The sequence below is a fragment of the Corylus avellana genome, chromosome 3, assembly GCF_965113065.1.
Source record: "Corylus avellana chromosome 3, dhCorAvel1.hap1.2, whole genome shotgun sequence".
NCBI classification, from domain to species: Eukaryota; Viridiplantae; Streptophyta; class Magnoliopsida; order Fagales; family Betulaceae; genus Corylus; species Corylus avellana.
Genome location: NC_142492.1, coordinates 5,180,337 through 5,196,628, shown reverse-complemented (window position 1 = coordinate 5,196,628; position 16,292 = coordinate 5,180,337). Strand labels below are relative to the sequence as shown.

Sequence of the window (16,292 nt, the reverse complement as noted above, 5' to 3'; positions counted from 1 at the left end):
CCGTTGTGGACTAGGAAGAAATTTTAGGCGTAACACAGCTAATAAATTCGGTTCAATAAGAGAGAATTGTTCATTTCTTATAAACATGTCCAAGATCTTGTCCAAAGGTAATGTGAGACTATTTCTCAACATCAACCCTCATGTGCATGCCGGTATTTTTCCTAGTCATTGTCACGGGGTAAGTAGTGTGGGCCCTATTCATCCTGTGGTAGGCTCTAATACATGAAGAAATTTGTGGTCTAACTCATTTCATAAAACTAGTTCAATAAGAGAGAATTGTTCATTCCTTATAAACATGCCCAAGATCTTGTCTACAGGCAATGTAGAATTATTTCTCAATACCTTTCTTTATGTATAGGCCGATATTTTTTCTGATCTTTGTAACGGAGTAAATAGTGTAGCCCATTGGTCCTATAGATCAATATTGTTCTGGTGTGGCTTGAGTTCTCAAGTCAAATCGATGGGTCCCAGCACCACCTTTTCCTTGTTGAATTGGAATATGCTTCAAGGTAGCCAAGTAGGTTTGGGAATCCTCAAGGCTCACAAGCAACTATAAAAGGGAGTGTGAATTCTTTTGGGGGGGGGATTCTTTCAACCTTGAACGGCACCAAAAATATGAAAAAACAAGAAGATTTGCTTGAGGCTATTTTTCTCCACTATGAGTCTTCTGTTTTCCCCTTTTTTGTGTGAGTGAAATTTTGGTGTATTGAGGCTTTGGGCTTTGAGTGATTTTCTCTTTATTATCTTTTGTACTCCATCTTTTATTAGTAAAATTTTCTCAGGGTCGTCTCCTCTAGTAGATGTAGGCTTGTTAAGCTGAAGCACTTCAATCTTGGTGTCGTGTGTGATTGATCTATTTTCTATTCTGCTATTTTCTACTTCTTTATGATCCTGTATTTTAATTCTGTGCACAACAAATATAAACCACAGTAGATTTGGTGACTTGATTTTTGTCTTGTCTACTTTTCTCGCTAATGTCAGTTAATTTTAGCCTTTTACTTAAGAGAAATAATTGATGTCAATATTTTGCTCATTTTTTTCATATCATCTTACAAATCAATCATTAGATTTATAGACTTATGTCAATGGTGGACCCCACAAATCTAATGGTTTATTTATTGAATTTGTAAGAGTATATGAAGAAAATATGGGCAAAATATTGACTTCAATCATTTATCCTTATTAGTTGGTTGGATCTGTCCTCGTCAACATTTGCCATCTGCCCCAGCACTAAAAGTAAACGTACTTTTGAAAAGAAAAAAATTTGGGAAATGTAATTTTTTTTTCTTAAAGGCTAAGTAGGGCTGGCAATTTATGTTTGCATGCCCGATTCGATTATGGATTAATCTGAACATAACCTATGCATCTTTACAATGTCATGAACATCAGTCATTTCTAATCTAATGACAGTAGTCTTAATTTTACAAGCATGATATGATAATTGATATGTGCAATTGTTACTTCTCAATTTACACACACTTGATAATATGGAAGTCTAATTGTGTGTCATGGTATATTGAGGACTTTTGTTAAATGAACAGTGTCATGGTATATTGAGGACTTTTGTTAAATGAACATGCTGCGTTATAAACACAACCGGTTAGCGCTAGCGGTTACGATTAGCGGTCTTAGCCAATAACTGCTAACCATAACTGCATTTTCACCCTTATCTGGCGCAACCAAATACGGATGGAGTCATTTCTGCTTGCATCACTAATTTGGTGTATTATATGGGGGTTAGACCCGATCAGTCAATTAGGAGATGACTGCTTGTGTGCAATCAGGGGCATCAGACTTATATCTCCTACAGTGAACAGATTAAGAGCACAAAGTTATGACTCTAATATATATATAAAGTATGTTGATACCCTTAATTATTATTATTATTATTAAAAAAAAAAAGTGTTTTGGCTCAACTTTGACGTCCTTAATGTCATTTGCTGCGATCATTTGTCAGTAACAACAATTCATCTAACTTTATAATAAAATATTGTGCATAGATATTGATAATTATCAGGTAGACAAACCATTATATTATATTGCCTTTCTAATTTGGCCAAGAGATAAGACAAGTCTGATCAGCATTATGAGAAGCAAATGCTTTGTTCCTACTTCCTACCCATTTCTTAGCCTGTTTGTTTATTTGAATCCTTCTGGCACTTTCTGGGTGTCATTTGTTTCCCACCTTTGGAATAGATGACCATTGTTGGAACGCATGGAGGCTAAAAAAAAAAAAAGCAGTAAAATATATAAAAATGAAGAGAGAGAGAGAGAGAGAGTCTTTTAAGAACAACCATAAAAAAATAAAAAATAAAAAGGAAAACTAGAACATTACCTAGGATGAACTACTTCTCACCAATAATAGGCATACCGCATACACAACCATAGTTCAACATAGCAATACAATTTGCGGTTACAACCAACGGTCGCGGAGTCAGAATTTTAGTTGACTTGGGCTTGAATGACAGTTAAAGTTGAAAAAAAAAAAAAAAAAAAAATTAAAGACATTAACTATTTGATTAAAGGCATTAACTATTTTTAAAATATGAAGAAAAAAAATTGATCTCATAAGTCTTCTAGAGATGGATGGATCGGATCTTAAAAACCTAAAAAATATTTATTTACTGCAATATTGTTGTGTTCTCTGGCATAATTTTAAAGGGTGTTTAACTTTATATTAAATAATAATCACAAAAGTAAAGGGTATTTAACTTTATATTAAATAATAATCACAAAAGTATGTGTTAGAGGAGCAAAGCTAATGTATCTTACTTTTGAATGAGCATATTGTTTTTTCCTCAGTGCTTGTTAGATTTGGGCACTCAAGAGTCGAGTGACTTTCTGTTGGAAGATTGACTGTTTATGATATCCACTTTCCCCCGATCAGACCACACACCATGAGAGGAGGCAACATGCGTTTAATTTCAAAAAAGAGAATTCAAGTTTATGAATGTAATTCAGCACAAATTTAGACGGAATAAAACAGTCATATCTTTTTATTCCGACATTGGATGAGGTCAATATTAATAGCTTTGAAAAGCTGATTCAAATGGCCAACACTTTGTATTTCACAAAAATCTTTACAATTTCAACGTCTACTAGATCAAAACGGATTGTCAATACAAGCCCGAAAATGCCATGAGCGTTGGGTCAGCAGTTGCATATGGAATGTGAGGGACCGTTGGGGATTTTATTTTGATTAGCTTTCCATGGCAGAAGCTTGACAAGAACACACAACCTCCTAGCAAATCAGTTGGCTACTGTAGAGTAGACAATGTAGCTCTAATTCTACCTAATCACCTAAAAAGAAAAAGGTAAAGAAAAAAATAAAAAAATAAAAAACAATATCAATGGAGATCACAGGACTGGCTAAGCATTGTTGTTCATGAATCATGATTAAGCACATTAATGTAGTAGCTTTTGGTTTTGGCTTAAATACATTATGTACATATAAATTAAATAAAATGAGCAAGATTTGGCACATGACCAGGCATTAGGATTTAATAATTTAGTATAATTGATCACTATTAATGAATTTACAACTTTGAGGGAGACCCTTTGCATAACAGTATCTACTAAACAAGGGTATTCTTTACAAACAAATTTTTTCCACCATAAAGTGATCAATTATGCAATTGGCTGACTTCAATTGTATGGTGTCTTCATAACAGTTTTGCATGTCTTAGATAAAAACATTTTGTCCTCCTTAAACCTTCTTCAAGAAAAGAAGGATCGACGGCAAAAGTAATACGGATCCAATTCTTTAGCCCCACAGCAGTTCCTACAAAAAAAATGTTACACACACTTGTTAGTAATTACAGAGCTCCTAGTCAGCCTTCACAAACTCAAAAGTAATATGAAAAAATGTAATGAATCCCCAAGAAACTGAATGTGAGACAATGACTTTTGTTGTATTTAGACCCATATAGTAATCAAATTCTTAGTGATGTTTTTTTCTCCTGTTTCCCCTTACCTGCTATGATTTGCTCAAGTGATGATCTACAACTTACATATCATGGAAATAAAAAGAAATTAGCAAACTGGAACTGGTTTTAGAAAAGCCACATATCTGTGTATGACAGTTAGCATGCACATGATCTACAACTTACATATCATGTACATCAATGTATGTTAAGACTTAAGCATTGATGATTAATGTAATCAGCACATTAATTGCTTAATGGATTCTAAAGCAAGGGTACTTAAGTCAGTTCCTTTTGGCAAATAAGTACCAATTACTTTGAGGGTTATGACATCTCCTTCTGCAACAAAGTTATCTGGAAAAGATAATAGATTATTTGATGCATTGAGAGCTTCATATAATGTTTGTAAGAACAATAAGGGTGTTTGTACTAGAAAGTACTCCATAATGTTTAGCTTATAGAAGATATATAGCTATTGGTGGATTTCTTTTGGTGCCAGAAGCAAGCTTGAGGTAGGGCAGTCTGTTTTGATCAGGTGTGTTTAAAAGAACATCATTAGAATATAGAATCTAACACCATACTCATGTCTATAGCCAATTTAATCAGTTTGAGAGGTATCCTTATCTGAAAATAGTAGGAAGTTTTGAACGGGTCTATAATGGGTGTAAGGAACTAGCCCTCGTACTCAAACACCATAGGCAACAAAAATTTTGTAGGTTATTGAAAGTTTTTAGTCATTTTTAAGTCTGAAAGTTGGTGTTCGACGTCCAAAACTTATGACCGTGTATCAATTTAAGGCAACATCAATCTTAAAGGTGATCAACAATTTTTAGAAGTATTCCTATCCTATGCTTTTAGAATCTATTAAGTATAGTTGGGTTTATCCAATAGCATTAGGTCCATCTTGCTACTGAAATATTTGTGGCATTTTAAGCCTTTTTAGATCAGATTATGGAAGAGTACATTATCTGCTTGTCTTTTAGATATATATATTCTTACAACTAGAACAGTAAAATATAAAATTGGGAATGTGGAAGAGTTCAGAGATCTATAAAATCTCATATTCTCAGGTCCATCGCCCTTTGGATAAAAGAGAATGGATTTTGAGTTTAATTAAAGGGGATAGTATAAATGATTTCCTGTTGACGAACAGGACCAATTATATATGTTGAAGGAATGCAAGGAAATGAGATTTTGTTTGACAAAGGAAAATAGAATGTCGATAGAGATAACATAAAGTATGAAGTACTAAATACATATTGAATGGTTCAATTCTCACCTGGAAGAATGACAACAGATTCCTCCTTGGCCAGCTTGAAACAGAAATCAATATCATCACTAACATCTTCGAGTAGTGAAAGATTCAGCTTCACCTGTAACACATAAAAATAAAATAAGCACACTACCTCTAAACACCCATTAATTTAAATGCAAAGAGGACTGCGTAGTCTGAAAACTTTCTCACCATTACAGCCATAGACCCCTCTGGTTTATGTGGGCAGGTAATGCAAGGGATCTCCTTTATCTTATCATAACAAACATCTGATGCCTCCTTCAGTAAATTAATAGTTTTCCTGAAGAAAGCCTCTTCGGTTTGCTCAAGGATGCTAGGAACCGCTGCCTAACACACCAAACATATCATTACAAACAAGAAATTAGAATAAGTAGATCGACTACAGACTCGAAAAAGAATTGGTTCCAAAATTTGTGTTTTCAGTTCAAGTTGAAAGTTTAGACCTTTTAAAGCACAAGAAACAATTCACAATTGTCTAATCAGTGCTTGAAAAATATTTTGAGTTCGAGGAAGCAAGAAGCATTTCAATACCATAACACATTATCCAACACAAGCTAAGAATTATCCTTGATATATTGCAAAAATTCAGTTTCACCCTTGTAAAAATTGTGTGGTTTCAGTGGCAGACTCTATGAGCTACATCATCAAGCAACTTAAGACAACTGCATAAAATACAAACCTGAATGAAGGTTGCAGGGCCCCCCAGAATGTCAAAATACTTCTTAATACGCTTCATAGTCTGAGCAGAAAGGAATAAGATGGATTAGCAACAAACAGAGTTAAAGTGAATGGTTAATATGAAAATCAGGACATTTTAAGATCATAGTACATAATGTCAAACGATGAGAAGTCAAAAGCCCAAGGCAGGTGACTCAATATGTCTACGACAATTAAAGCTTTTGATTGCCTCCATAAATGAAGAATTTCTGATGGAATGCAATGAAAATTTGCAATAAGAACAAACAAAGAAAGGGAAAAAGAAGTTTGTGACGGGTCTCACAGGCAGCATTCCACCCCATCAAAAACTGCTTAATCCACAAATCTGCAAACAATTAGATCCACAAGATTCAAGAACCATTTAATTCTTGGCTGTAAGCAGTAAGAATTATAAAATTTCCATATGTATAAGGTGGGAAAGGAACATTTCATGTATCCATGACATAGGTCAGTGAAATGGTGCGGGAGGAAGATCATTCCTATTGAGCAGACACATTTTCTAATGAAGTGAACTCATCCATGAAGTCTCCAATCATTTTTAGACAATTGGGTCCAATATTGTGAAATAATGATGAAGTGCACATATGAAGCCCTACTGAAGGTGTACTATGGCAAAATATCACACATATAAGAGAAACACACACCCAAAGAGAGAGAGAGAGAGAACCTTGGGTTCCCGAAACATTCCCCCGGGATCACTTGTCACAAACCAACCAAGTCGCCATCCAGGCACTATCCATCTTTTCGATAGAGACCCAAGAGTTAGAACAGGAACTTCGGATCCAAAAACTCCCATTGGCACAAATGGATTTTTCCCAAAAGCAAGGTGCCCATATACTTCGTCAGCAATTACCAGAATTTCAAGTTTTTTTGCAGTTTCTGCAATCTGGGTGCAGTATACAATCAGTTAATAACACCAATCTGTATATGATTCCTACTATTTATAGTCAATTAAAGAACGTTTCTGGCACAGCGGCACTTGAAACATATCCTGGACTACTAACCTTCTTTAGATGTTGGTAACTATAAACATTCCCACAAGGATTCCCAGGGTTTATAACTACCATTGCAACAGTGTTCTGATCCGCAAGAGCCTCAATGGCATTAAGATCAGCCTCCCAGCCTTTCTCAGGGAGAAGATCAAAATACCGAACTTCCAGATTTCTAAAACCAGCACAAAGTTCATAAATTGGGAAGCCTGGCCTTGGAAGTAAGATGTTTGCACCAGGGCGGGCAAGCATTGCCAGTGCAACATCAATAGCTTGTGTGCAACCAGATGTGACAAACACATCATCAGATGATAACTTGTATGGAAGATCACGAGACAAATATTCAGCAATTGCTCTGTTAAATTCAAAATAAAGCAAAATTAGTGAAGAAAAACACAACTAAATAATAAGATGCAGCATGTGAAATATGAAATAGGAAGAATCCTGTAAGTACTGAATGATAACTATGAAATCCAATCTGATATTGTGGGGCAGGTGCAGCCTCTAGAATGTCAAACAAATACAATCTGTAATCATTTGTGTTAGGATAAATTGATATTTTGGATCACAGAGAAGTGTAAAATAAATCAATCAATCAAGCAATCATACAAGACATCAAAATTTACTCAATTTGACTTGACAAGTTTATGTCCACTGAAAAAGACAATTGAAAAAAAAAAAAAAAAAATTGAATACAAATTTGTAGCCCAAAAAAAAAAAAAAAAACCCCCCACTTAAATAGGAAAAGGACCACTTCGGGTAGGAGCTCACCAGCATACAAAGTGTTTGACGAAATCACTCAATGACCTCTCTGTTTCTTTACTTACCACTCTTATAGAAACACCACCCGATCCTTGCATCAACTAACAATTCTTATCACAACCAAACGATATTGAATAACAATCACAACCAACGATAAATAACAATCACAGCAAACGATAATGGCATCAACAATTGACCTTATCACTGACACTAAACAATTCCCTTTATTCTTCTACTTAGCAAGACACCCACCGATCCTAATCATCTAATCCAGATATTTGGGATTATGTCTTCTGATCCTTCTATTCCTTTCACTTAATATTCTCAAGCTTGCACAAAACAGAACTTTTATAATAGAGAAGTTTTTTTTCTTTTCCTTTTTCCTCCTCTAGCTGTGTACAGCAAAATCACAAAAAAGAGGCTTATGTGTCTTCAATGAATGGCAGGGCATATGCAATCATAACTGGTTAAAGTGGACCCAAAAAAAAAAAAAAAAAAAAACTTCTAGATAACTTTCAACTGTGAAGTAAAATTTAATGCCAGCACACCTGCTTGACAACAAATATAGAAGGAATATAAAAGGAATAATTATAAGGAATAAATTAAATTCCAAATTGAAACCAAAAACCATCAGAAATGAAATTATGACAGAGAAATCCAAAATCTAGCAGAGAACCAGAAACAGTAGTCGATTAAATTAAATCAAGGAAGTTAAAAGCCATGGCAAACCCAAGTAAGCACAAAAACGTAATTATGAACAAAAATTGCAAAAGGGAAATATCCCAAAAGAGCAAAAATTACCTTCTTGTTTGATAAAGACCAACAGTGGGCGCATAACCATTGAACTTCTCAGATTGGACAGCATCCACAACTGCTTGTTCAGCAACATGGGTGGTGTGAAAGCATGAGTAAGCAGATGGGTCACCCATGCCTAGAGAAATCGCCCTTTTGTCATTATTTTCATCGATGGCTTCCATTAACAGGCTAAGAATCCCTTTGATGGTGATGGTTGAACCCGTGTCCACTCCATGGTTCGGAGCTCCATTTTCCATGTTTTCCTGTAAATTTTTTTGGTGTTCTTGGGTTGTGACGGCTTTTGGTGAATACGGTTTAAGCATTCTGGGGCTGAAGTGAGAGAAAGAGAGTCAGATGGGTGCGTGCGTGGGAGGTGCATGCACAAAGACCACACGTTAAAGTTCCACGCCTCTGCATGGAAAGAAGATATATAGGCCGCCTAAATGGACACATAACCTTCGATTCAACTCCGAACAAACAAAAACAAAAATATTTAATGAACCCAAACTCTTATGCTTTTTTTTTTTTTTTTTTTAAGTAATATTTAGTAATGGCTGCTTCCCTCACTTCCAAAATCGAAATAGGATCATTTTCGGTTCAAATCAACTTGAAACCTTCAAAATCGAAATATGATCCTAATCAATTGGAGACTACCAAAATCGGAATATGATCCTCTTCAGTTTAAATCAGCTAGAGAATCGAGTTAGTTATATTTTAGGGATATTTTTGTCTTTTCACTTTTTAAGAGAACAAAAATATAATTAACCGGAGAGAGGAACCTAATTCTTCAAAAACACCATCATTTAAATAATACAAATGACCTTACTATTAGACTTGAGTAATTTTAAAATTATAGTATTTGATCTAAATTTAATACTGATCAATCATAAGTTCAATAGTAATTTTAAAATCCACATCATATTTGAAATAACACAAAAATAACTTCTAACATTTCACGTTAAACTTCCTATTGACTCTCATTGTAAAAAAAAATAATGAAACTCTTTTATTTCAAGCTGGATTGCAACTGCTATTGCTACAACTTCAAAATTCGTACTGATTGATTTTTTTTTTTAAAATAATAATAATAATAAGTGTAGAACTGCACCATATACAAAACCTTCCTCCGGAATTCCTCCGAGGTAGGCAATTTCTGGAATAATATTAGAATCCTTTTTACCAAAACTCTGAAGTAATATTAGATCATTTCTGTAGTCTCTTTCTCTTTTTCTTTTTTTAATCTAGTTTGTACATCTAAATCTATATCTAATTTCGTCACACTCATATCTACTCATTACACCCAGCTTCGGCTTTCCACCGAGTTGCGCTGATCAACCAAAGGAGTTTCACGTGTCGGAGTGTGGTTTTCATGCACCACAACATGTCTTCTCGAAAATGTCTATGATACTGTGCTCTTTCGCTACTGTTTATGGTGAGGCTTTTGTTTTTTAATTTCTTTTGCTTTGATTTTTATTTTTATCATTTTTATCCTGATCTCTTGGTTGAGGACATGTGTTTTCTCTTAACCTTTGGGCCGATGAAGAGTAAATCAGTGTAAGAATTATGTCTCATGGCCAAAAAATAAGATTTGGAAAAATGGGCTATTTATATATGTCTTGGATCTAATCTGTTTTTAAATGCGGAGGAAGAAAAACAATAATACATCATTGAGAAATTTCAATCGATTAATCAATTTATGAAGACATTCTTGTCCTTTCGTTTCTTTTTGTGGATAAAGTTGGATTAAAAGTCTTTGCTAGTTTCATAGATAGTAATTAAGTCGCCGGCACGATATCGCAGTAAAAAATAAATATGGAAAAACTAAAATCAAGTCAATGGAGACTTTGGAGATATCGCAGTAAAAATTAAATATGCAAAATCGTCGTCCCACCCCCCCTTCTTCACACCAAAGAACACGACAAGAAAGAACAATCATATGCGTTTAATCGTACGTTCTTTTTTTTTTTTCTTTTTTTTTCTTTTTTTTTTTTTTTGATATTAGAAGGTTAATCAAAGAGTCCTCGAACCCAAGGAAAGAATAATAATAATAAAAAGAGTTTGAAGGTGAGTTGAAAACTTCGGTGTTAAGAACTCAAAGATGAGTGAGAGTTTGATGATGAGTGGTAGGTGTCGGGTTTAAATGAATAAAAAAGGTTATGAGATTGATTTAAATTAAAGATATAATATTTTTATTTTAATTGTATTTGATAATTTTAACTGATGTGTTAAATTTTTATTGAAGGCTATAAAAAGAAATTTTACACCACATTCTAATAGAAATGACTCTCTTGTAACATAGTTAGGAAAATATAATTAAAACTACAAATAAAATAGAAAATAAATCCAAACATACACTGATACACGGTCTCATAATTTTTTGATAAAGAGGTCAAGGAGAGGGTACATTAATAATGATTACGATAAGACAATGAATGAAAATTACTTTTCAATAAAAAAGCACGCTCCACACAAAAGACAAAAAAAAAATTAATTAATTGATTTTGTTGTCACCCACATCGACATCATTGACCACGTGGCATTGGCCCCAAAATATAAAGTCTATGTTTAACTTTATTTGTATTTTTAGGTGAACAAGTTACGTGTCGAACTAATTAGGCCTTGTTTGCTAAACAATAAAAACTTTACAATGTATTGTTTATGTTTGAAAAAAAAAAAAAAAAAGTATAATAATTAATATAGAAAAATGAAAAAGTAGTATTAAAAAGTAAAAAAAAAATATTTTGTAATAATTTTTTTATTTAAATAATAATAAAAAGTGAATGATATAATATAAAAAGTAGAATATTTTGATGTTAATTTTTTAAAAAAATGAGATTAATGGTGTGGTGGTGTTTGGTGTTGTTTGCCAAACACCACGTTAATGTCGTTTAACATGAGTAAAGCGGAGACGTGGTGCAACAAACATCTATTGGTGTCTTTTGTTTGCGAGTGCAGTTGTCAAAATCTGGACAAAATCAGTGGCAATCGTGCGGACATAGAGACACCCTTGTTGTGATTGGCTGTTTAGCCTGCGGTCCGGCGACAGATGGAGACAAATGGATCAACCTTGGAACCATCCGTTCGATTGGCTGGTATTTTAGATTGTGACAAATATCTCTTGCATGCGTACAATTTTATTCTTTTTTTAAAAAAAAAGAAAAACAGAATTGTTAAATTGGTTCGTATAATCGTATGGTTTGAGATTGTGATAAATAATTTTATGAGGTTTCAAAAGTTAACTAATTCCTTGTGGTGGGGTATGCTTTGGTTATATAGCAAATAACTCTTGTTTACAAATTTAAGCTGTGGGGGAATAAAATCTACTATGGTTCTACTATCTCTCAACAACCCTCAATTATCTCATAAGATTTTATATTATTTTAACTACCTCACCTTATCTCTATACATTGTTAGCTTTGGTTAAATCTTGATTTCATATATGACTCTTAACTTAAGCATCGGAAGGAATCGAAGACTATTAGACCGAAAAAAAATGTATCAACATAAGCTATTTCTGTCATGAATTATTATGAAATTATAATTTATCCTAAAATTATTTGTAATATATATATATATATATATATATATATTAGTGTTAGGTGCCCAACTACCCTCATGGCTCCCCTATATAGCCATGTGGGTAGTCAGTCAACCCCAAGATAGCTAGAAGGCATGGTCAAACTAACTCTAAGGATTTAGGAAGAAGTTCGAGACTAACATTTGAGACCAAGCTAAGAACACTTGGGCACATTCAAGACAATCGAGGATGTTGCATTGGCTTATGACTGCACTGCTAACTAGATGCGCGTGGCTCTAGCACCTTGCTCAGCTTTTCGCTTCGTGTGAACTCTAGTGAACTCGACTTGGTGAGAGTGACGTCGAAGTAAACGTCTCCCGAGTCATTCTCATTAGTGTACTCAATCAAAAGCGAGTCATTGAAGTGGCAAAAGAAGTTTGACGGTTCAGCGGCTCAAGCCTCTAGCGGTCAAACTTGCAACTAATCGAACCACCCCCAAAGCCATGGAGGTAGTTGACCACCCAGCACCTCTACCACCCAAAAGGGATAGTTGTAATTTCATAATGACCATGTCGAAATAAATAATTAGAATTTATACCGACTAAGTTATTTGTTAAACAAACATGCTAACATAAATTATTTGTCACAACTTCAAACCCCGTAAAGTAAACCAATTGAACAATTTTATTTTATTTTATTTATGAATCATAAATTTGTTTATGTTCATTGTTCGATGCAACTCGCATCTGTTTTTGGAATTCTGGGCTCAGCTACTAATTAATTACTTGGGCCGCCTAACTATTATTTAAATGGGCTTAACTTTCAACTAATTTACTAATATATTAAAGTCTAGACCCAAGGACAAAAGGCCCAGTAACCTTCCTAATATACCCCTTATAGCGAGAGGCAGAGCTGCCACGTGGGTCCAATCAGATAATGCCAAAAGCAGCGGTTGGCAGCTGAGCACGCCGCTGAAAACCATAGAGAGTCCAGACCCACACGCCCAAAAGGGGCAACACCAAGAGTGAGCCCCTTTTAAATGGATACTATTTATGGCTATTTGTAGAACCGTCGCACACTATCATTACTCCCTTAATCATATGCCTTTGCAAGCTATCATTTCAATTTTCTCCGCTCTCTGTAGTCAACGTCATCAACAGTGACAACACGGCGCCACCCCCGCATCCTCCGTACCGTTGGATTTCCAGAGGCATCTGAGCAAGAATAAGATGCCCCCACACCACATTCTCCGTACCTTAATATATCACATACACCCCTAGACTCGATAATATCAATATTACCCTCTCCTCCTATACGTTTCCCCTTAATAATCCTCTCACCTATATGTCTAGCCCAACCTTTTTTTCTGTTCTTTTTTTGTGTGTAAGTTCTATTCTATTAATTGAGTTGTTCATTGTTTGTGTTTATTTATGTTTGTTTGCTAAATTTTCTTCAATAATTCAGACAAATAATGTGATATTTTACGTCGACTTATTACTCAAATAAATTTTAGATTACCCGACTATCGATTCAAACAGGTGATACATATATATATATATATAGATTTCTGTTCAAGTTGCTGTGAATCTTTCTTTATTCATATTATACTATCATGAAAAGCTATATATATTGGCCCCAATTACTTCACATACAAGATTGTAGTGAACAAAAATAAGGAAACACGTTGCATGAATTTGTGCTATATGCATCAAAAGCAAGGCCATGTTCATGCAAGTTTACTGAAACTACATATTAAAAAACAAAAGCAAAAAGTAAAATAAGAGAATTTACCTGCAAATCAAAGTGTGAGAACAACCTTAGCGGATGAAGCTCTCTCTTTGCTCTGCTCTGCTCCTTAATGCTTAACAACGAAGTCCAAGATCTCCAAGAGATCGAATAGGTTTTGTGTTTGAATTGGGATATATCTAAAGAGAGGTAAGAGTTTAGGATAAGTTGGGTGATTCATCCAATTATCCATCCATATAGAGGACTATTTTTGGACGTCTATCCAACTTGAATATTTTGCAGAAGAAACAATCAGGTGCACTCAAGCTCATGGGAGCTTGGGTGCATGTCAAGGTTCAATGGTCTTCATCACCACGCCTTGAAAGTAAGACAATTAGCGAATTTTACCTACACCCAACACAAAGTAGCGGGATCGAGTAGAGGGTTTTAACTTAATTAATTAATTAAGTTGGGTTATAATTAGCCTATATATTCTTATACTTATATCTCGATATAATTCAAACCCAGTACATGCGACATTTAAGGTTAGTAATTTTTTACATAATCTGCGAACCAGATACAATTACTATTTACAAAATAGTATCAAAGAAGTGACATTTTCTTGTGGAGTGGTTGAAATTGAAAGTTTCAATTAATATTCCTTTGCTTGCATGCTTCTAGAATTGCACCACAAAATGTAGGATGATAAGCAGAAAATGAAATCTAAAATCTGGATATGAGTGGTCCGAGAAGCATGCGATTCTTTCCCTCGTCCCTATCAATGAACACGTGTGCAGGAATGGTATGCAGTGTCCCTGCGGATAAAACTTAATTTTATGGGGAAATTGATCTTTGTTTTTTAAATGACCCAGGAGGCCGGTACCCCATCCCACCCCCACCAAACAACATTTTGAGGATTATGATATTACCCAATTAATTATGCCAAGTATACAAGTTATAACTCTAATATATATATATATATATATATATATATATAAAGAAAACTATGATTTTGAAAAGTAGCTATATTTGATCTTGTTAACTTCTTTTTTTTTAAAAAAAAAAGGAAGAAAGCGATTATTATAAATAGCAAAACAACATTAAGCACAACGCTCTACAACTATAATATCTTAAATACATAAGAGAATTTCCTCAATGAGCCATTTTTCCACGGTGAGAGATAGCGCTTCTTTCGCAAGGCGTTGGGCTGCCTCGTTGAGGTTTCGTCTAACTTGATTGACCTTCCAACTATGCAGACAGTTTAGCACTCCTCTAGCTTTCTCAACAAGATGTCCATAGCGACTCCAACTTCTCTCATCCCTCCTGAGAGCCTGCACCACTTGGAGAGCATCGCCTTTTAGTATCACCCTATTAAATTCTAGCTCACGACAAAAATGGGCTGCTCTTAATACGGCAAGCCACTGCAATATCTGGCTCAATTATATGATTTCTTGGCGAAGACAGAGTTGCCAAAACCTCTCCCATCCCATCTCTAACAATCATGCCCACACCCATCTTCATTATACTTTTGTCCACAACAGCATCTCAATTTACTTTCACAAAATCATTTTTAGGGGCTTCCCATCTGAGATAATTTGTATTTGTCTTTGTAGCAACTCCCATCTTTTCGAGAATTTGTTGCTTGATAATCCTCCAGCGAATCCGCATCATTTCCGACCAAAATGGTAGCCGGGCTGATTTTATTCCAAAATACAAAGGCGTTACGTCGCAACCATAATTGTTGTGCAACCACTGCCATAAATTCCAAGTCCTTTGAACTCAGACATCGGATAAGCTCCTCCCATATAAACACGAATTCCTCATGATTGATGCTCCTTTTATTTGACTCCCACACCGTCTCTAGATGTCCTTTGCTGTCGGGCAGCTCCATAAAGCATGCCCTGTGGTTTCTGCCTCTATACCACAAATAGGACATAATGGATCCTACGTAATCTTTCGCCGATACAAATTTGACTTTGTGGTTAAAGCATTGTGAAAAGCTCACTATAGAAACACCTTCACAACATTGGGAATATTCATCTGCCATAACTGCTTCCACAAAACACTATGTTGACGTTCCCGGGAGCATTCTTTTTTTTGTTGAAGTGATTAACTCTTTATGTAGGTGGTAGGCACTCATCACCGTGAACTCTCCATGAGATGAAGCATTCCAAGTCGGCACATCACTATTATTGATGGAGCCAATAGGAATTTGGCATATAGCCTCAACCGTACCCTCATCAAATAGCTCGCACAGCCTATTAGTTCGCCAACCTTGCAGGAGGTCCAATCATTAGATCACCTACCCGAGCCTCCTTGTTAAGCTCATCTCTAGGCTGAAGAGTGACAATATCTTTGTTATGTGGTAGCCACTTGTCTTCCCATGGAGGTATCTGACATCAATTATGCCAACCTGCCATTGTAATCTTATTAACTTGATTAATGACCTTATTTATCGTAAAAATGGGACACATAAAGTACAAGATGAAGGATTACACATATGTATTGTTAGGGATTAATATTTTTCTCATATTCGCTTAGTCTCATCTTACAAATTAACTATTAAATTT

At 34.9% G+C, this 16,292-nt stretch overlaps 1 protein-coding gene across 3 annotated transcripts; it reads right to left on the bottom strand.

Moving 5' to 3' along the window:
- Positions 1-2,998: 2,998 nt before the first annotated feature.
- TAT7 (Tyrosine transaminase family protein) lies at positions 2,999-13,938 on the bottom strand. 3 transcript variants are annotated; one of them, XR_009439447.2, is made up of 9 exons: positions 13,789-13,938; positions 8,487-8,891; positions 6,939-7,278; positions 6,602-6,820; positions 5,897-5,956; positions 5,389-5,544; positions 5,203-5,296; positions 3,601-3,781; positions 2,999-3,300 (listed from the first exon to the last, which is right to left on the bottom strand). XR_009439447.2 is itself a non-coding variant. In XM_059587564.2 (8 exons), exons 2-8 carry the CDS (start codon positions 8,801-8,803, stop codon positions 3,663-3,665), a joined length of 1,305 nt encoding a protein of 434 aa, XP_059443547.2. In that variant the 5' UTR covers positions 8,804-8,891; positions 13,789-13,938; the 3' UTR covers positions 3,363-3,662. The 3 variants fall into 3 exon arrangements, 2 of the variants coding, with proteins under 2 accessions (XP_059443547.2, XP_059443548.2); XM_059587564.2 differs by lacking the exon at positions 2,999-3,300 and having other exon boundaries at positions 3,363-3,781; XM_059587565.2 differs by lacking the exon at positions 2,999-3,300 and having other exon boundaries at positions 3,363-3,781; positions 8,487-8,810.
- Between the last annotated feature and the right edge of the window lie 2,354 nt (positions 13,939-16,292).